Genomic DNA, 21418 nt, shown 5'->3' on the forward strand with positions numbered 1-21418 from the left:
AGACGGTGACGCCGAGTCCCTGCTATCAGACAGTCGCCTCTGCCCTCCCAGCCACCGCCCCCAGAGTTCCCTGGAAATGTCCCTTGTGCAAGCCCGGCCCCCACACTGCGACGCAAGGCTTTGTCTGCACACACAGCTGACTTGTGTTTGCAGGGACAGACAGGGGCTGGCGCTGGGGCCAGAGCCAGGAGGCACTGGGAGGGTAGAGCAGACGGGGGAAAACACAAAGTCCAGAGAACAAACTTTTGCAAGCAAGACCTCTGGGGTCATTTGGGAGCCTGACAATAAGAACGGGGCTTGAAAAGCCAGAAGCCCCACGAAGGCAGGGATGGGGGTCTTCTCAAACACGTCTTGTCCGGTCTGCGTGCTGGGAAGCCCTACTAGCCAGGAAGGGGTGAGGCGAGAGAAGGGAGCCCAGGGCCCCGGGGAAGGGACCGATGGGGCTTCTGAGCCTATCTGCACTCGCCCCACCCCACCACCCTGCCCCTTAGGTACACAGAGGGTGCTCAATAGATGCTTGTTAAGCTCCACTGGCGTCGGGCCATCTTGCCCCCGTGGGGCTCTCATTCCAAGCAGCTCTCAAGAACGCTGCCTCTCTGTCCGGGCCAGAGGGAGAGGAAGCACGGGGGAGCCAGCTGCAATGTGCCAACGCACCACATTTTCGAGCTTCCCTTTTATAAGGCAGAGGAGCCAAAGTGTCTGTGTGGCCACAGCACATTTGCAGGGAGAGGATGCACACGAAGCCGGGGCGGCAGAGGTGTGCGTGGGAATGCACTGTATTAAGTGTCCCTCGCCTTCCCGCAGCCCCCCCCCCCCTTCCGACCTTTTCCGTTTTGAACCCTGGGCTACTTAACCTGGTTCTGAAATGAAGCCACAGCTGAAGTGCATCGGGGTCATAATAAATCAAGCAGTACGGGGGGAGTTTAAAAACAAGGGAAGGCATGGCAGCGGCAGCGAAGGTGGCTTTTCACAACGTGGCTCTTTCTCTGGGGTGACACTCTGGGCTGTGTGCCGGGGAAACCTTAGAAGGGCTCCTTCGGGATTGAGCAACCCAGACTGCCTAGGCTCACGCCCCTGGGTCCTCACTTCTCAATAATTTAGAGCATTAGAAATGAGACAGCATGCAGGCTCGCTGTCTCTCGTTCCTTTTCCCTTTGCAGGCCTGATGCCCTGTTCTCTGTGGCTTGGTGGGCAGCCAGAGAGAGGAAGGGACCGGTTAAAGGTGCCGCCACCCCCGCCTCCAGCCTAGACAGCTGATAGAGGCACAAGGCCCCATCGGAGACGCGACCCACTTCCTCCAGGCTTCCGTTGCTGGGGCCTGACACAGGAGACTCATCAGCCTGCCACCTGACCTCGGGGTCTGCAAACAGAAGGGGTGCTCGCAGGTGCCCAACCACCCAGGGCACCAGTGGTGCCCACTCACCGGGACCCACTCGTCCCCAGAGCTGCGGCCTCTAGACCCCATGGTCGTCAAATAGGAACAAATCCAAGCTCACTGAGTTTTCTTCTCTTTGCCTTTGTTTCATGAATCACCAGGGTGATGGGCTAGAAACCCGTGAGTGGGACGGCCACAGGGGAGAAGCTGAGGCTGGCTGGGAGAACAAGGAGCCACCTTGTTGCTTGTCTTGCAGCTTGGTGGGAAGAGGCACCCCTGCCCCGTGCCCCCCCTGAGACACACAGGGAGCAGCGGACCCCTGAGCTCTCGTCTGGAAACTGTCTCGATGCTTTCGGCCATACGATGACAGTGGGGAGATCACTCAGCTATTGTTTAGTCTGCGGGGAGGAGGCTCTGGTCAACCCTGTCACCTCAAAGGCATCTTCTAATCTCATTCCTCACCACCTGTCCTCCACCTTATACCTGGCCCGGCCCTGTCCCCAAACACAAATACACTTCAGCCAACAGAGGCACTCGGGCGGCACACATTCTGAGGAGGCGAGGGGTACAGGGCACAACGGGGACTAGGGTCTGGTTCTGCTTCTGTCACTCACAGGCTACGCGAGACTTCAGGTCTGTTTCCTAAGCTTTCTGGAACTTTCTTCACCCGTGGGTAGTATGAACACCCACCTCACAAAACTCTAATGGGTACTTAGGGGGCGGTGTCTGCTCCCAGCCAGTGCACGCTGAATGCCTGCAGAGACACTGCCCAGATGAAAGGGAGGAGGAAAAAGGGCCCCCAGCCAGACAGCTGACAGGAACACCCAGACGCCGGGGGAGTGAGCGCTATTCTGGCTTGCCGCAGAGGTCTGGAAGGGACCCTCAAACTGAGGTTGCTGGACTCAGGGATGGGGCCCCTCGAAGGGCTGGAAATTGCACAGGGGAAGGTGGCTTTGTGGCAGAGATGCCATCATATGGCTTCAATCTTCCCAATGGGAAAGCCCCCAGGATGCCAAGATGCTGGGCTGGCCTGGGAGGGGCCTGCAGGCAGGTGAGGCCAGCCTTGCGAGCTGGCGCCCCCTGCAGGCTGCCCTTCCCGCCAGGAGGGCACTGGACTCTGCAGACGAGGCCGGGAGGGCAGGGAGGAGCAGGCCGGACGCAGACCTCCCCCCACCCCCGCCGCCGGTGGGGAGAGGGTGACATGGGGTCCGCCCCTTCACTCTGGTCAACCCACTGACCAATCAGTCGGCAGCGGGCAATTAACAGGCACTCCGTATGGGGCCGGCATGTCTGCTTTAGAATAACAGACACAGAGACACAGACTTGGAAATCGCCCTTCTGACCCCCCTTATTTTACAGGTGAGGAAGCCACCAGAAGGGTGAGAGGACTGGCCTGAGGTCACCCAGCTAGAGAAATGCAGGGCAGGGGCTAGAGCTGAGCACGCTGCAGCCAGTGGGGGGCGGGGGGGGGGTCTCCTATACCACACCTGTAAGTCCCCTACAGAGCAGTGCCCCAGCTTTTCTTCCCACCCCTAGGTGTCTCCCAAATATTTTCTAGGCTCTCCTCGGTCCTGGACCCCCACTCAACCTTCACAAGCCCAAGGCGCCCGAGGGGCTGAGGGAGCCAGACAGAAGGAACCATGAGCCCTGCTGCACAGCGGGGAAGCCAACCCCCAGACCACATGAGGACACCGAGGTCCACAGCGGGTTGAGCTAGGCCAGATGCTGGCTTCAGACTTCTGTCTCCTGCCCTAACCCTTGAGGCAGGCCAGAAAATATGTGCTGGGGGAGGAGGAGTAGGGGCTCCTGCAGAGGAGGGGGAGATAAGAATGGGTAGGCTTTGTGACACTGCCTGGCCCCGCGGCCTCACGCACAGCGTGCTCCCTCCCTGTGGGCTAAGTGGCTGCTGCAGGAGGAGGGGACAATAAGATAGCATGACGCTGCACATCTGCGTGTAGAGAAGCTCGAGGGCACCCACCTACAGGCTGCCCTCGGGGGCAGCCGATCCACAGAGAGGGGCTGAGTGAGCCACACGAGGTAGGCACCTGGGACCCTGCCCCTGACTGCCAGGCCCCAGACTATCCGCCTCAGTGACACCCAGGCGTCCGGGCCCCCCCCCCCCCCCCCAGCAGGCTGGCCTGGGCCCCAGAGGCAGTGGTCCTCCCTGCCTCTTGCCCAAGATGGATTGAGGCCCAAGGTTGGCAGGGACTCGTTGCTCTTAAAGGAGAAGTTTTAGTTCTGGGTTAAAACCGTCTTGGCCTGCGAAGGCAAAAAGCAAGTGCCAGCAAATGAAAGGGCCAGTGTGGTTACTGTGGCCTGGGGTCACGGCCTGGCTGGGCAGCCTCACACCGGGGCTTGCTGACACTGGGGGAGCCCCCAGCGCTATCCAGACACCCTTGCCAGGCTCGCAGGGCAACACGTGCCTCATCCCACACAACTGTGGCCCGCCTCCCCCCCCCCCCGCCCCCCCCAGCTCCTCTCATCTACAAGCATTTGCTCTGGCTTCTTCCACGTTTCCCTCGGGCTCTCCAAATCCTGCCTCTTTTTTTCATGCCCCCTCCTCCAGGAAGTCTTCCCTAGGTGCTAGCACGTAAAAGCCTTGCCCCCTCCTCTGACTTTATCTAAACTTCTCTCCAGTTGAGCTGGCCTTGCCCCTCCAGCAGATTTCTAAATACCTGGTAGAGGCCAGTGGCCCCTGCTTTGCTGGGGTTTAATAGTGCTGAGCATGGGGCACCCAGCAGGGACACAATGCCAGCCCCGGGGTCCCCGTGAGGGCTTTCCTTGCTGCTGGATCCCCGGGTTATCCACAGTGCCATCGCTGAATCCCAAGTCCTAGCGTGAGTCGGTGGCCCCTAGGCTTGTAGAAGGTCTGTGTGGGGCCTCTCCTAGGAAACTCGATGAATAATAATAGAAAGAAAAAAGAACGCAAAAAGAGAAACATGATTTTATGAAATTCAGAAGTTCCTCTTGGAGGAAGAGCCTGAAGAGGTTTAAGTGGCTTAAGAGCCACAGACAAAATGATCCGTGTTCCAATAGATTTTAACCATGATTATGTCCGTGGGCTAAGCAGGTGCAGCACACAGGTTTTATCACCCATGTACTGAAGACTAAGTGGAGGGTGGCTGGCGTGTGAGTGGGCCCAAAGTCGCCAGCTGAGCGGTACCAGAACCAGGGTGAGATGTTAGACCGGGTGGGGGTTGGACTCTGGGCTTCATCAATGGTTTCTTATGCCACAAGGCAGGAAGTCATCCAGAGGGAGTCTCTGTGGCCTGCAGGCCGAGTCCCAGGTGACTCTGCTTCTACGCTGCATTAGAGACACTATTCCTTTCGTCAGACGTTTTCAACACCCAGAGTAATGCAATAACTACCGTCTCTGGGGGTCGGTGGCAAGTCCAACATGTGGAGCTCTGATTTATATGCAGCTGCTCAAGAATAGGCTTATTCTGATTACAGGTATATCCAGAAGCTTTCGATGGAGTCCAGCCAGCCCCAAATCCCACCTATGCTACCCCCACTTGGGTATCACCCCTGTTCAGAGGCCCATCTGGGCACTACACGGTAGCGTGGTGACTCTTGGGTCCTCTCTGCTTCGTCGGTCCGGATGCAAATGATCCAGGCCATACGTACATACATGGTGTCGCAACCTCTCTGGAACCTGGTTAGTCGTAGCTGGGACTGTCAACAGTAGGTTGATCTGGGAGGCAAGGGGCTTCCCCAGGGCTGGGTGGCCACCCCAGGAGGGGACTGCTCTTGACCGAGCATGTCTGTCTCCACGTATCAGAGATGACTGCCCTCTGTGTACTAGTATCTGGAAGGACACCAAAGGCGTAAGTTGCTCCCCTAAAGGGGCAGCCCACCCTCTTCCTGGCACTGTTGGCTGTAACTGGGGTTGAGGTGGGGCCAGGAAGGGGCTGGGACTGTTTCTCCCTGGAGACTCAACTCCAGGCATGAGGCCGTAGGGATGGAGACTCAGGGCACAGGGAGCCCTGATTCTGAACTTTGGGTTCACTTCCCGGATGAAGGGTGCACTTCCTGGGTTGATGGTTCTGAGGCTGCCCCCAGAGTTCCTATGCTGGAAGGTGACCTTGAGGGGCCACACAATCCAGCCTCTGTTTCATGATTGAGTGTCACCATGTCTTCTGGACAGAGATGCACCAAATGGGGAAAAGTCTAGAGAAACTAGCAACGGGGCCTCTCATTGTTTTGCATTGTTCTCACGATGCCCCTTGGCCCAGAAGCAATGGAGGCACAGAAAACCCCCCACCTGCTTCCTTGCATTGCACTCTGTATTCCGAGATGCCCGGTGATTGCTCAGCGACCATCTGGAGGGGAGCTGGGAAGACTTCTGTCCACTTACAGGGACCTCTTATCTGTCTAGGGAGATGCAAGCCAGCTGCCCTGAAAGCAGCGAGTTCAAACCAAGTGTGACCCCCTTGCTGGCCGTTTACATCACTGTCCTGTCGTCCTTTTTCTGTGCCCCCAACTCCTAACTTGATAAGTCACCCTCACCCACACCAGGCATCCAGAACACAGCCCGTGCGCGCAGGGACAGGGGAAGGAGTGGGGAGGGGAGATGTGCGGGAGCAGCATGGGAAGGGCGCGGGGGTGGGGTGGGCAAGGGTGGGGGACAGACTGGATAGAGTCCTGTTCATTCTCTCGGCAGGTGGCTACGTGCTCCGTGCCCCCACTGGAACAGAGGTCACGTGCCCTTGGCTAGGAAGCCTGTTCATATGGGGGCCTCAGTTTAAAGATTCTCTACTGACTCCTTGCTCTTGAAGCTCTTGGCACTTGAGAAGGATGGAGAGCAGAGGAAGAATGGTACATCTCTCATGCTGGCCCGCTGGCCCCGCGGCAGGCAACCCCAGCTTCCAGCCTCTGGATTGTGTGTGGGGGGGTGGCTGGAATGCGAGGGTTCCATGCACCAAGGGCTGGGGAGTGGGCTCTGGGGGGGGAAGGCGGGGGAACGAGGCGTTGCCCCCCGCAGCTTAGATCTCTGAGGGGAGGGCTCCAATCTGCGTGTGCTCTCTTTACAAAGAGACGACTGTGGCCACCTAAAACCCCTGGTTCTCTAATGTAAGAGATTTCCAAGAGTAACATCCTATAACCCATCTCACGCGTCTTCCCAAAGCACAGCTTCTGTTAACCTTCCTGGGCCTCTGGTCTCGCATCTACAGGATGAATGGGTTGGGTGGGTACTCTATAGGTCCTGCCTTCAGGTCCATGCTGCTCTGGGATTAAAAAATAATTTTTTTTAGATGTTTATTTATTTATTTTTGAGAGAGAGACAGTGGGGGGGGGGGAGAGAGAGGGAATGAGCAGGGGAGGGGCAGAGAGAGAGGGAAGGAGACTCGGAAGCAGGCTCCACACTATCAACACAGAGCCCGATGTGGGACTCGAACCCACGAACCATGAGAACAAGACGTGAGCCCAAATCAAGAGTCGGTTGCTTAACCGACTGAGCTACCCAGGCGCCCCTGTTCTGTGATTTTTAGATAACCTGGGCATGCTACAGCTCAAGAACCAACAAGGGCTCCCTGGTCCAACTTCATAAAGTCCAAACCCTTTTGTTCCACCTTATGGACTTCTTCCAGCTCTCCACTTACACCTTGACTGCAGGCCAGTCTCCCCACTGTCCCTCACCTGCACCATTTCTTTGGGTCTTCACTCATTATATTTCCCCCATCAAAAACGAACCTCCCAGAAAACAGTTTGGCAGTTCCTAAAAAGTTAAAAGTAGAATTTCCACGTGATTCAGCAATTCTACTTCTAGGTATATTTTCCAAAAGATTGAAAGAAGGGGCCAAACAGATACTTGTACGTACACATTCATGATGGTGCTACTCACGAAAGCCAGGAGAGGAAACAACCCCAGTGCCCATCGATAAACAGATAAATGGATAAACAGAACGTGGTGTAACCACACCCATGGAATATTATTCGCCCGGGACAAGGAAGGAAGTTCTGACACATGCTCCTGCGTAGATGAACCTAGAAACCGTTTTGCTAAGTGTAATAAGCCAGACACAGAAGGACGGCTATTTTATGATCCCACTTCTGTGGGATATGTGTAAGAGCACGAGAGCCACGTTGATAGAAGGTGAGGGGGCTGGGGGGCCGGGGGGCTACTGCCTGGCGGCCACAGGGCTTCTGTTTGGGACGATGAGAGGTTCTGGGGGTGGATGGTGGGAGTGGCTGTGCAACCTTCTGGCTGTGCTTGGTGCCACTCAGTTGTGCGCTTAAAACATGGCCCAAATGGTACATTTTATGTTGCATATACTTTATCACAAGAAAACAAGGCCAAATGAAAAAAAAACACAAAAACAACCAACCAATCCAAACCAAACAAGCCAACCATACAACCCTCCTTCCCTCTCTGCTTCTCAGCCCCTCCTGCGGAGCCCAGCTCCCTTGGCAAGCCTTCCTCGCCCTGCTAGGCCATGCGGCTGGGGTGGGCCTTTGAGCTCTGCAAGCCATAGGGAACAGCAGTCCTGGGGACTCCTTGAGGAGGAGCTTAGACAATCCCTCAAGACTATTTACTTCTCTTTGAAAGAATGACCTTCGGCCGCCATCCCCTCCCTGCCTTGGGGAGGGCCCCTCTTCCTTGGTGGTGGCTGGGGAGCCTCCCTGGGGAGCCAGGGACAGGGTGGTGAGCAGTTACATAACCTGCAGGGAGATTTTTTCCATCGGCCCAGGCAGTGCCAGCTTTCCAGAGGCGGCCACGGCAGGTAGAGGCGCCCTGTCTGGGCCGGCCGTGCCTGGGCAGGGCAGCGATGCCGTGATCTGGAGCGGCTTAGCATAGCTCAGATTCCCAGCGGCGGCTGGGGGCCGGGCGCTCGCTGAGCTTCGGGGAGGATCTGCTGTCTCCTGCTGGCCTGGCTCTGGGAAGGGGGAAGGAGGAGGTGCTGGGGGTGAGCCGCCAGCCAGCCAGGGGTGACCCTCTGGGGCCCAGGACACCCGAGCTGGCCTTCTCCGATAACCCACTTATCGGCAGGGCCTGCCTCGGCATGGCAGCCTCAGACGGGGAAGCGCCCAGCCAAGTTCTATGAGGGGATTTAGCAGGGAAAATGAAGCCGGGGGTGGGGGTGAGGCTGTGCAGGGAGGAGGACACGGCCTGGCAAGAAACACAGGTGATGGTGAAATAATCCCTGACTCGGGTAAAGTTCCCCTGGCCCAGAGATGGGCGGGAGCAGGACACTGAACTATTCCCTTCTGTTGCCACCAATGTTCCTTTGTCCCCGCTAGGCTGAACTCCTGAACCAACCATCTGATGCTTGCTGAGTACCTGCTACGGGACGGCACGGTAGTGGGGGGGGGGGGGGCGGGGAACACAAGGATGACAAGGACACAGTCTTTGCTCCCAAGGCACCAGGGGACACAGCCTCCAACAAGAAAACCGTAATGGGCAAGCTGCTGTTCTGGGCTCCTTCTGGGACTTACTGAGGGTCAATGATCACTTTCTTCTCTCTGCTTATGTTCCAATTAAAAATTCAAACTGCTTTTTTTCTTCCTGTCAAAATTACAGGCGGCTTCTGTCCCACTCAGTATTCCAAAGTTCTAGATGGGGCCTTAGATTCAGCACTTTTGGAAGCCACCTCCTGCTTCCCCTCTACTCCACACCATGTTGAACAGTCAGAGGCAGCTGGAGCCTCGAAAAAGACACTCAGGCTTTGGACGCTACCCTTACCTGCACCAAGTGGGAGAAGAGGACCAGAGGGGTGGGCAGGTTAGCAGAGACGACCCATATACGGGCTCTGCCATTGTGGAAGGTAGCCAGCAAAGGCTTCGTTACGTGTTTGTTGAGAGGAAGAAATGAGGGCTGCCAGAAAGAAGGTACGATCTGCTCATTCCAGAGCAAGCGTGGGCAACAAGTAGCTGTCTCTGGTTCCGGTAGGGTGGACTGGACCTTTGGTATCAGCCAAGCACCGGCTCTCCCTGGTGGGGTAGCTGTGCCTGCTGCAGCCTCCTTTGCAGAAAGTCAAGGTCCTGGGGTCTCCCGTGACACGCGAGGTAGGCTTGCCTGGTGCCCACCATTTGGGGGGAATGCGTGTGCCGACTCCGCATGGCCCTCACAGGGCAAGGACTTCAGCATGGGCAGAATGACTCAGGGTGCTGACACCAGCCAGCAGGTGGGGCGACATTTTTTTTTTTTTTTAAGAGAAAAAGACCTTTTTGTGGGTCTTTGCAAACACCATCCACAATCTGCCCACAGGGAAAGCTGCCTGCGTTTGCCTGTGAGCCCTTTGCTTTATCCCCTCTTGATTTCTAGCAACCAGTGGAGGGGAACTCGGGGTGGGTACAGCCCAGGGCTTTGCTCAAGCTCTGGAATGCACAGAACAATGTGCTTCTATCCCTGGGTATGCCTGGCTTGGGCCAACAGTAAAATTAGTTTACATGCCTGGAGTGCACGTCGGCTCAGCGGTGGGCATGCAGAAGTAAGGGAGGTCTAAGCAGAGAGAGAGGGTTCAAGGGGGAGAACCGGGCCTCACCTCAGGAATAGCAGCTGTGTGGTTCATCTGGATAAAGCAAATGGCGATGTAAAGGTGTTTCCTCAGACACCCCCAGCCCTCCAGTGGCCCAGAAAAAGCTCAGACTCAGAGACTGCTGGAAAGGCAGTGGGATTATTCCAGAAGGGTGGATTTTGGAATCCCCACGGATAGCTTCATGAGACAGATTCCTGATTTTCCCAATTTTCTGGCCCTTACACCTTATCTGGGCAGTGGCATGGGAGCCAGGGTGCCGGGCTGGTGGCTCTCATTCAGCCCTATGACTTTGGGTAAAGCTCGTAGCTCTCCTGAGACACTTTTCTCATCTGTGAACATGGGGAAAGATTCCTGCCCCGGAACCCGGCTCGGAGAGAGTCTTGGCATTCACTCACAAGGTGCTCAGGAGTGGAGAAGCTCATCATACACCAGGGAGCACTGGGGCCTAATACTGAGGGCTCCGTCTTTCCCCTACGAGCATTTCCCGAGCACCTACTACGTCCAAGTCATGAGGCCAGGAGCTGGGGACCAATGCTAACTCAGCCAGGACTTCTACTCTTGAGCAGCTGACATTTAGAACTGGTTACAACCCCAGGAATCAGTGTTAGCTCCTCTCCTCCCCCCCCCCCCCCCGTAAAAGATGGGAGTTAGGAACTCGAGGCTCCAAGTGGAGAGGAACAAGTTTCATTTTCCCAAAACCTTGAGATAACCAGGAGAGAAGGAGGTTCTCGCTGATGAGTGGAGTTAGAGGGATGGCCCAGTGCCAGTGCTGGCCCCAAGCCAGCAACTGTGGGACCAAGACAGGGGGCAGAGTTTGAGAGAAATGGGGCAGGAATAGAGTGTATGTGTCACTCAAACCCTGAAGACGCATATTATGTTCTGACTTACTGATAGAGCAGCCAGACGAGGGAGTCTTGAGTGTATCTTCTGGGCCTAAACCCACAGTTGAAGCCACTCCCAGAGACCCCACAGAAGCCCTGTGCAGCCCCCAGGCACCACTCAGTGGAGTTTCCGTGTTTCAAAAGCTCCAAACACAGTGCTTCCTGGTGACCTCGCCTGAAACACAAGGGTTTATCTGCTCTCTAGCTTGAGGCCAGCTTTTTAAAAGACAATCTTATAGAAGGTGCTGGTGGAGAGCAATTTATTTTGAAATCTGGTCAGATGCCAGATTCCGAGTTGGCATTTTTTTCACAACAGCCCCGCTGTGTTTACGACTTGAGTTGGGATGAGTTGTTTTTTTTTTTTTTTTTTTTTTTTTTCAAAAAAGGTATCGCATCCTTCTGTTAGATGTGTTGTTGGCAACGGTTGCTAGGGAGAGCTGGGGTCAATTACAGACACACTGATGCCTGCTCTAATAATACTTCGCTCTGCATAGCTCAGATGCAGACACCTCTTGGCTAAACAGGGCACACACATTTCAACAGAGGAGGGCTTGAACTTGTACTACCCAGGCATATCTCGGAGAAGGAGCACTCCCTGAGCCCAAGTGGAAGGCTTGGGGTGGTGACAGGGCAGTGCCGGGTGGAGGGGGCTCAGGCCTCCAATTCCTCTCATTCCAAAGGTCCCATAAAAGAGGCATGCTCATTCTTCCCTGGGTGAAGCTGGAGCCTCCCCCGCCACCCCTCCGCCCTATTATCATTCCACTATTCCCTGGTGACGGTCAAGGAGAGTTTTGGTGACTTCCATAACCCAGGGGTCCTGGGCAACCCATATTCTCCCGGAAGTCAGAAAGCATCCACGCACACACTCTAGTGGGTGTGGAACCCCACAAACACGAAGTCAGGGGCTGGGTGGGAGAGGGGGAGTGAGGCGGGCTGGGCAATGAAACAAATCGACTTCCCAGCTTTTACTGGGTGGCCCGGCCTCTGGCCCACTCCCGACAGCGTGGGCTGAGAGTGAGGTCCTTCTCCTGGAACATACGATCACTGCCCTGACAAACGTCGGAGGCCAAGAAAAAGAAAAAGGACGTGGGGAGACAATCTGAGGACAAAGAGAAGTAGGGCCAGTGGCGAGGAGAGGCAGCTCTGGGCTCCCACTGGGATGACTTGGTTAGTGTGGAGGTGCTCCAGGAGGAACCCCAGAATGGGGGAGAGGAGTATAAGAAAGGGCCCCCGGGGTGACCCAGAACAGCTTCCTCACTGCCCGGAGGGGAACCCGAGGCCAGGCAAGGCGAAGGGACTGTCTCAGCTGCCCCGTCTCCTGCTTTGGTGTTCTCCCACCAGCTCGAGCTCCGCGTCTTTCCACATTACTCAGCAAAGAGTCCAGTACCTGGTACAAATTTCTCGACTGGCTCACGGGATGACAGGCAGGGCCAGCTGGTTCGTAAGTGACAACAGTGGCACAGTCAGGGCATCTCTGAAGTGTCTTCCTGACAGCGGTGCTCGGCCAGCTACACAGCAGAATCACGGGGGAGTTCTTTCAAAAGGAAGGCCAGCCTGTCCCTGGAGAATGGAATTCGCCCGGTCTGGGGTAGGACGCCTGCAACAGTGTATCTTACAAGCTCCTCTCCATACAGTTCTCACGAGCAGCTAGGCCGAGAACCACTCGCCTAACGAAAACCTGATGGCTGAAACTCACCATTGCCAGGCCAGATTCCCACATTGCACGATCACACCGATAAAAGACTGTGCCTCAGTTGGCCTATTTGTGACACTGAGCCATCACCGACAAACCATCAGTCATCCGATACAATGCCTTGCTACTCAGAGTGTGAGGTCTCTGGGCCACCAGCACCCAGGAACGTGCTGGACCTGCAAACTCTCGGGCTGCACTCAGAGCTTCCAAACCAGAATCTGCATTTAAATGAAATCCCGTGTGATTCAAAAGCACGTTCAAGTTTGAGAAGCGCTGCTCTGATGAGAGGCACTGATCTGATGCATTTAAGAAATGTCGGTCATTATAAAAAGTAGAATTTTGTTTACAAGAACACTAGGGAAAGGACCACGTTTAAGGCAAAAAGACTCGGTTTTGATGTAAAAATTGGGGACCATTTCTGGGCTGTGGGACTGGTGACAGGGGGTCTCCTGAAACCCTAGGGTCCCTGGCATCATCATGGCTCATGAGGGCAGTGTTGTGGGTTCCTGGAGCTGACGATGCTGAGTCTGGCTGGGAAGGGTGAAAGGTCCTTTGACCTCCGCCTGGCCCCAGTTACGCTCCACGGGGTCTGCGCCCCAGCTTGGGGGGCAGCTCTCCCACCTCTGCCACAGCACCCTCTACGTCAGAGCCCGCCCCTCCCCCTATGCCGCCAGCTCCCGCTGCTGAAACCTGGGGCAGCAAAAAGGAGCACACCCAAAGCCAATGCCGAGAGCTGAGTTCACAGGGTGCTTCACACCCTTGGCACATTGCGGCCAGCATCACTAAGCCGGGCCTCTGACGTGGAGGAAGCCGCCTAACTGACCACAGCGGGGGACGGGGTGGGGCATCTCAGAGGCCGCGGAAGGGGGCTGGCTGGAGACCCGGTGAGCTGTAAGAGGATGGAGTGGAGAGTGAACCACAGAGGGAGAGAGGGAAGGGGAGAGCTCTGGGGGCCGGGCTGGGGCTGTCTGCCAGGGGATACAAATCAGGTTTGCCAGAAAATGAAGGCAAGTAAAAAAAGACACCCCTGTGGGCCTTAAGAAGGAAAGTGGGGTTTGATGACCCATGCCTACTTCCCTCTTTTCTTGTACCTTGTGAGTCTGGGGTGATGAATGGCCATGAATCAATCATGCTGCCTGGAAAGCTGACTTCAATCTGTCCCCTCCTCAGCGGCTGGGAGAAGCAGCAGGGCCCGAGGAGGCCCAATCAGACCCATGGGGGGTGGTTTCCTCTGGGCCTCGCAGTCAGGGAGTTGATCCGTCAGGAGCTCGGGGCAGCCGCACACGCGCACATCCAGTCTGCCCTCCATGGGAGCCTGAAGGGCCTTGAAAGTGAGCGTCTGGCTCAAGCCCTTCGAGGGGTTCTCTCCTTAGCTTACGCAAAAGCTGGGGCTGCGGGTGGTGAAGACGGGGTGAGTGGGGGCCGACGGGGGACATTTAGGTTTCTAAATACCTAATCCACAAGTGCTCTACCCAGGCAAGTGGCAGATGTGGGGCTGAGAGCCCTCCTCTGCTCCAGGGACAAGATGGCATCAGTAGGGCCGTCTCCCAAAGCACATGACGTACCTGTCCTTGAGGCACACTAGGGGGTGGGCAGGTTTCTGAGGACTAGGGGCACCCGGGACTGTTTCCTGCAGTGGAAGGGCCCAGGGAAAGTGAGGGAGGAGGAGGCTTGCGTGGGGCCCCTCGTGCCCCTCCTCAAGGCCCCCGCCTCATCGCCGGCAGCGCAAAACCGCAAGGTCCCCTGATGGGCGTCAAGCAGCCAAGCCACGCACGTCCCAGCGGGAGCCGCAGAGGTCCAGTTCCAGCTGATGACCCCTGAATCAGGTCGGAAAGCCCTGTTTCCCGGCATTCAGGTTAGTGTTCTTGCCCTGAGCTCGTGTTTGCTAAACCAGGCCTCTCGGCATACTAATTCCAGAAGAAGTTATTAGCTGGGGGATGCAAAGGAGACTCTGTTGAGTTCGGTGTGGCCAAACAGGTTCCCTTCCTGCTGTGCTGAGCCAGCCCACTTTGTGGCTGACGGAGAGGCGGGTGCGCCACGGAGCCCCTTCTGTGGTTGAGCATTTCCCAGGATTGATGCCCTGCCGGACACCGTGGGCAAGGCTGCTCTAACCACAGGTCATTGGAAGAAATGCCTGACCCGGGCAGGATCCTGGGCGGCCTCTGCGGCCAGCTGCCCTTCCCAGCTGGGTGCGTCTCGTCCGCACGCCCTGTATGTCTGTCCGCCACTGGTTCTGGCTAGGTTACTTGGAGCTGGCAGCCGTTGTCTAGAAGTCTTGTCCTATCCTGGCCCTTCTCGGAAAAAGATCTAAATCCAAGGCGAATGGCCGATCCCGGCCCTGACTCCCTCATGCTTGGCAGGACGTGGCAGACAGGCCGCTCCCGGCCGTCACCCTCCACACTCTCCCAGGACATTCCGGCCCGTGAGGAACATGCCCGATGTGCAAATCCCTCAGGTAATACGGGAATTCGTCACCAGGGGAGCGTGGGCGATCCAGGAATGGGAACCTGATCGGGGCCCGGAGCTGGAAAGAAACAGGCCAGGCTGGCCAGCGAGGGCTCGGGTTGCAGTGAGCAGGCTCTCCCCAGGAAGAGGGGAGGAGGGCGGGGATGGAGCCCTGTGGGCAGCATGTGGGGGGAGGGGGCTCCCTCCTCCCTGTTTTTTAGGAGGAGACCTTAGACTTCGAACCAGGTGGTTGAGACCAAGGCGACCACATGCCTTGGTTTACGCCTGGTGTCTGGGCGTAATTACAAACAGAGCCCTCGCGACGCTCAGGACGGTTGTAGTTTGGATGACTTGTCACACGGTCGCCCTTGTTCAGACAGACCCGCAGGTGGTCTCTGCCCGCTCTGCACCCCTGCTTTCCGAACTGCCAGGCTCTAGTCTCACCTCACCTGGGCTGGAAACTCAATTCACATCTCAACTAGCCTAAGGTACAAAGTCACACTACAGAAGACTTTTCTCCAGCCAAGAGGCCCCAGCCATGGTGGCCATGCCGGGCCACCAGCTACCTCTCCTCTGATGCCACCAGTTTACCTGCTAGCACCCGTGACAGAAGGGCAGGGATCGGCCCCTGGCTCGTGGGATGGAACGGCGCTGGCCTTAGTCTGCGCACCCACACCCATACTGACACTACACGCTCACGGTCACGAAACCAGCACTGGATGCGGGGAACCCATGGAGGAAGAAGCGAAAAGCGGGGGAGGAGGGATTTTGAGCCGGAAGGCACCGAGGAACAAGACAGTCTTAGGTCGCCACACTTCCCTTTTGCCCTAAGAGTGGTTTCAGGAAGCCCAGTGTATCGGCAAGAAGATCACACCTCTCCTGCTCAAAGCCTTTGCACCTTCTGCTCAGCTCCAGCCACACCACCTCCAGGGCCTGGGGGTGGTGGTCCGGGGCGGGAGGAGGAAAGGTGAGGTCTACACCCGGTTCACGTCTGCTCGGACGCGGAGAGGTCAAAGCACAGACACTGGTGAAGAGCAAGGATCAGCTCTCTTATCGTGGAAATAGAAAGAGGGAAAGGCTGGTTAAACACGAAACACCTATAAAATTATATTGGTCCATTGTAACCATGGATCACTCACACAAACACACGCAAATCCGGCCACTCATCCCGTGCCCCTCAAGTGCCTTTTTATTTTCTATAATTAATCGGGCAAGGGTGGAACTTGGGAAAAGTTCAACTGTGGTCAGAATCTGCAGCCTTCTCTCTAGTAATAACCCACTGGCGGGCGCGGCGGGGCGGGGGAGGGGAGGCTCAGCTGTCGGTGTCCGGTTACCTGAAGCATGTTGAGGAGCAGGCTCCGGAACTTGGTCCCCTCCACCATGAAGAGTGCCATCTTGTCGCAGAGCTTTGCGGCCGTAAAGGCGAAGCTGCGGTCGGACACGGCCTTCTGGTAGATGGTCCGGACGATCTCTCCCAGCATCTCCTCGGAGTTGGTCGAGTTCTGGGCCTCCTCCATGAAGGTGGTGAGCTTGGCATCCACGTCACTGCTGTTGTTCCGCATGCTGTTGAGGATCTCAATCAACTTGTCCATCTTGTTCTGCTGAGGGTTGGTGGTCTCCACGGCCACTTCGTCCTGGGGGCGTGGGAGACAAACTGAGTCGTGCCTCAGTGGAGCCGAGGATACCACTGGGGGTGGCCAGTGGAGGGAGGCCTGCTGCCCCCAGCAAGGACCCAGCCCTACCTTCATGAACCTGAGGTCTGGTCCCTCTGGGAATGCTGACCTCCACCTAGGACCCCCAACCACCAAGGCCCTCTGCTGACCTTTTACTTGGCTCTTAGGGGCTGATCTTTCTTGCAAGTTCTAGCTCTTACCCAGGATTCCCACATATATTGGTTCTGTTTGTGTACGTGCCCATCGAAGGTCTCAAGCTAGGAATGACCCAATGGGGCTTGTAAAAGGTGAAATAAGGTAACAAAACAAAAAACTGGGTCAAAGAGAAAACGAGGGCAGGAAGGAGGAAAGTATTCAAAATGTCTGCTATATTGGTAAAAGGTGCCCACGGAATGGCCACCTTGCTTTCCAGGCTCCCGGATCCGGATAAACATGGCCCTGGTTTTATGTCCTGTGGAGACTGTGCTGGCCTTCTGTAACAAACGCTATACCCCGGGGAGCCCTCCAGTGTGCCACTAAATGGACGGGCACTTCTAGGAAGGAAATTTCAGACAGCGAACTCTACACCTTTAAGAAGGTTCACTGCACGCAGACCGGGCCTGGACAGATCTGATAGTCTCAAAAGTATTTATTCAAATACAATGGATGGGTGGCCAAGAATGTGACTGCCCTACCTACTGGGATGGGAGATCAGGGAAGAAGGGCAGGGTCAGGGACAGAAAGTGGGGTCCCGCGCTTGCCCTCCTATTCCCAACCAGGAGAGCTCTAGGCCGGGAGGCACAGACCAGAGTTCTCGAACCTGCTTTCTGCCTCTAGCTGTACGGCTGTGGGCTGTGGTTTCACTCTCTGGGCCTCAGTCTACTTCCTGGGAAGATGCGGCGGCTGGATGATGTCGAGCTTCCCCTGAGCCCTACTTATGGCCTTAGCCAATGTCCTCCTGCTCTGGGAATCCGGGAGGCCTCACCTGAGGGGAGTGCTCGAAACCCGTGTATGGGTGCTATGGACCTATCTTACCCGTTCTGATCCCTTCCTTATCCACCCCACTGCCCCACCATCTGGGCCCCCGGGCAGTATATAAAGTAAGAACCACCCAGGAGGTCTTTATGCATGCCGTGGCCTGTCTGCAAAGTATGCGGTGTTGCTCTCATTTTACAGATGAGTCAACTGGGGCTCGGAGAGGTTAGGGGACTTGTCCAAGGTCACCCAGCCAGTCAAAGGCAGAGTGAGGAGCAGCAGGTGGTTTGCTGGGCCCTAAAGCACCAGCTACATTTAGTAGGACTGGAGGGAACTTAGTGAGTAATCCCCTCTCTGTGGCCGGGCTTTGAGGAATGTGTCTCGGCGGGTCTTTAGGAGGACCCTACGCACTGTCACCACGCAGGTCTGGTCTCCAGGCTCCCACCTCTGAGAAGGAAGGCAATGAGGGAGGCTCTCCCTCTGGACCTCACAGCTGCTTCCCCCACCGGGGGCAGCGGGGCGGGAGCTCAGGGCTGTGGAGGACGCAGGTGCAGCGTCAGGCATTGGCTGGGGAAGGGGTCTGACCTGCCTTGTCCTGCCCGAGTGTGGACCTGGGCTGGGCCTTTCAGGCAAAAGGGGGAGGAAAGCAAGCAGCAGTGAGAGGCCAGAGAGAAGCCCAGAGCTTCGAGCTCCGCAGAAGCCCCACAATGAGGACTCTGTGGGGAGGGCCGGGGGCCAGCCGGCCTTTCTCAGGAGCAGTTCCTCTCCAAGGTGACCTTTCCTACATCCCTGGCAGGGAAGGGGGGCCAGGGTGAGCACAGTGGACACGATGCTGCCGTTGACATAGCCTTATCCCTTTGCTAGAGGCTCAGGGACACGTCCCCTTGAATCAGCGAACCAGGCTCTGGGGGCCACGGTCAGGATACAGTGAAGAAAGAGAGGCTGGTGGGGTGGGGGCAACAGTTACGAAGGCCCTTCCTCTCAGGGCTGGTGTCGGAGCACAGTCGGCACCCGTATGAGGCTGGGGTTGAGGGCCTCCTTCAGTTTTGTCCCTTAGACGCCTCCTGGGCCGCTGGCGGATCAAGGAGGAGAATGGCAAAATCGAGACCCGCTCGCACTCTGCCCAACTCACCTTTGCTCTCGACCCTGGCGGGGACCACAGCTGGCCGGAGCTTACCTTGGGGGGAAGCATCCGTCCTTATCGTACAAGCTCCCGGTCTTTCCCAAATGCCCTTTAGCACTGTCAGGGCAGTGTTGGACCCCAGAAAATGCTGGAGGCAAGAACCAAGGCTTCTCTGCACGCTTCCCATCCCCCTCAGGTACATGCTTCTTCCTCCCCTTCCCTCCCAGGCTGCGGGCTGGTGCCCAATGCCCACCTCGGCCTCTTGGGGGACCAGAAGGTGAGGAGCCGGAATGTGCCGGAGGGGGTTCACGTACGGGCCAGTCCTCCGGTGGCCAGCAGTCCCTGAGGCAGTGGTGGCCGCCTCAAACCCGAGCCCGCCTACCAAAGTGCCTACCTCACGATGTCTTCCCTGGTACAAGAGAACAACGAAAATTCATTTACCGGTACCTTTTCTTTCAGCCTTCGCCGCAGCCTGTCTTTGGAAGACTGGAGCAGGGTAATTTTGGGCCGCTCCCCGATGCGCTCGGGAATAATACTGTCTTTACGCTTTGTCTCGGCCTCTGGACCCCCCGGCTGCAGTGGGGGCAGCCTCTCGGAAGCCACTGAGGCTGGGGCATCAGGGCTGCGGGGGGGCTCGAGGCCGCCGTGCCCGGTGTCCCCCAGGGCATCCTCAAGTTTGGGGCTCTCCACGGTCACGGTCTCTTTGGCATTGCGGTGGGCGCCTGCCTCCCCCTTGTCGCCTGGCGGGTGCTTCATGTTGCTGTGGTGCCAGCGCCGGTTCTGGCTGTAGCCGTGATGAGTGGGCCTCCCTGAGGGATGAGGCACCGAGCCCCCCTGGTAGGATTTCTGGTGGTCCCTGTTGTGTTTGGCACTGACCGGCTGGTGGTCACCATGCTGTTGGGGCTTGTTCCCTCCCGGAGGCCTCTGCTGCCGTCTGCAAACCAAAGAGGAAAGACAGAGAGGGTCACTGGGAGGATTGTTCAGGGTCCCTGTGTCCAAACGCTGGGCGAGCAGTTCACGGAGCTGTTCATGTATTCGTTCTGTCTACCCCCTTATTGGACACCTCCTCTGTGCCCGACTCCGCGGCAGGGCCTGTGGACGCAGCACAGCAGGAGACAGACGGGGGGCCTGCGATTACAGAGGGGTCAAGTCAGTCCCTGAGTTCGAGTCGTATTTTCTGCCCTTGTTAGAATACACATCAGCACACGCGTGGGGAGCCAAAGTCACACGATGCGTCTGAGCAGATCGTGAATCCTCCTGACTCTGACCCCAGCCACCCAGCTTGTACTCTTGATGCACCTGTTACCATTTTGGGACTCCTCCCAATGCAGTCTACGCACGTTCCGGAGAAGATACATACATAGACCTGTATCTGGTGACAGCTATCCTGTGAATCAATTTTTACCATCATGGCTCTTGTGAAGTTGTATCATTTGTTCAACAACTTTGTGTGCGTGTGTGTGTGTGTGGGGGGGCACATTGACATTTTCACCCCCAAGCCCACAAACAAAATATGCAATAAGAAACTGTTATGCACTCAATGGTGTGTCCCCACCCCTTCAATTCACGTGTTGAATACTCAATCCCTAGTACCCAAGAATGTGACTGTATTTAAAGATATGGGCCTTTAAAGAGGGGATTGAGTTAATCCGTTAGGCCGTTAGGGTGGGCCTCAATCCAATGGGACTGGTGTCCTTATAATAAGAGGAAATCTAGACACGTAGAGAGACACCAGGGATGTAGAGACAGAAGAAAGACCGTGTGAAGATACAGCAAGACAGACATCTGCAAGAGGAGAGGCCCCAGAAGAAACAAACCAAGAAGACACCTCAGTCTTGGACTTCCAGATTCTAGGGCTCTCAGAAAAAAAGATTCTGTTGTTGAGCTTCCCCGTCTGTGGTATTTTGTCACGGGGGCCCGAGCTGACTAACCCACACGCGACATTTGACTCACCGATTTACCGGACTCACTATTTTCTAAGCCAGAGAACATGACCATGGAACAAATCTGAGGTGTGCACAGGAGATGAACCCCAAACATTTTGATCCATCTCTGGAAGCACTCTTGCGCTCACCCCCCAGTGTTTTCCACGCCCTGACTTTATGGGATGTGCAGCTGGAGAACTGCGACCTGTCCCTTTGGTGGGGACAGCGGACCTTCATGGCACTGAATTTTATGAACCCAAAAAAGGCATTGATTTACTTTGAAACTATTATTACTTATATAAACTCAGTTTCAATGTTCACTTGACAATTTCGTATCCGTGAAAATCTGGAGGCATCTTGGACTGAGGTTAAACATATCATTTTTCCATTAAAATTAATGAAAACAATTTTTTTTCCATTGAAAACCCTTCCCTCCTGGCAGGGTTTTCAAGGGGAATTAAAGTTATTAAGTGGGAGACAGGTGTATAGTGTTTTGTTTCCACACAAATGGTAAAGACAACACATCGCATGTTAGAAGTAGAAATTAGGGTGTTTCTGGGGGGGGGGAAGTTTGACGATCTGTTACAAGAGCCTCTAGTACATGTAAATTGCTGCACCTTGTTAATTCCACTTGGTGGCAATTTATCGAAAGGAAATACTCAAAAGCCTTGCACAGGGATGTAGGCACAATTTGTGCATCCTGGCAGTGTTTAACAGTGAGAAACAATGTGGAATGTTAAGAACCTGGTGTTAAGACTTCACTCTGGTTGATGGAAGAAAGCATGTGTTGTCCTATGTGTAGCATGGTGCTACTTTTTAAGGCAAATATTTGTATGCATAGAAAAATCTGGAAGGAAAGGCGCCTGGGT

General features: G+C 55.9%; 1 protein-coding gene across 7 annotated transcripts in view; it reads right to left on the reverse strand.

Moving 5' to 3' along the window:
• Positions 1–21418, reverse strand: part of CTIF (cap binding complex dependent translation initiation factor) — a 296900-nt gene that overhangs the window by 73572 nt on the left and 201910 nt on the right. For 6 of the 7 annotated variants that reach the window (XR_004344270.1, XM_032595318.1, XM_032595316.1 and 3 more), the window contains 2 exons: positions 19066–19558; positions 16209–16508 (listed from right to left, as the gene is read on the reverse strand). Coding sequence is in view for 6 of the 7 variants with exons in the window: in XM_032595318.1 (XP_032451209.1) it covers positions 16209–16508; positions 19066–19558 (793 nt within the window). In the remaining variant the exon portion in view is untranslated. The remainder of the gene's footprint in view (positions 1–16208; positions 16509–19065; positions 19559–21418) is intronic. The other variant, XM_032595317.1, reaches the window with a different exon arrangement.

Source organism: Lynx canadensis, chromosome D3 (genome assembly GCF_007474595.2).
Source record: "Lynx canadensis isolate LIC74 chromosome D3, mLynCan4.pri.v2, whole genome shotgun sequence".
In the NCBI taxonomy this organism is placed as follows: Eukaryota; Metazoa; Chordata; class Mammalia; order Carnivora; family Felidae; genus Lynx; species Lynx canadensis.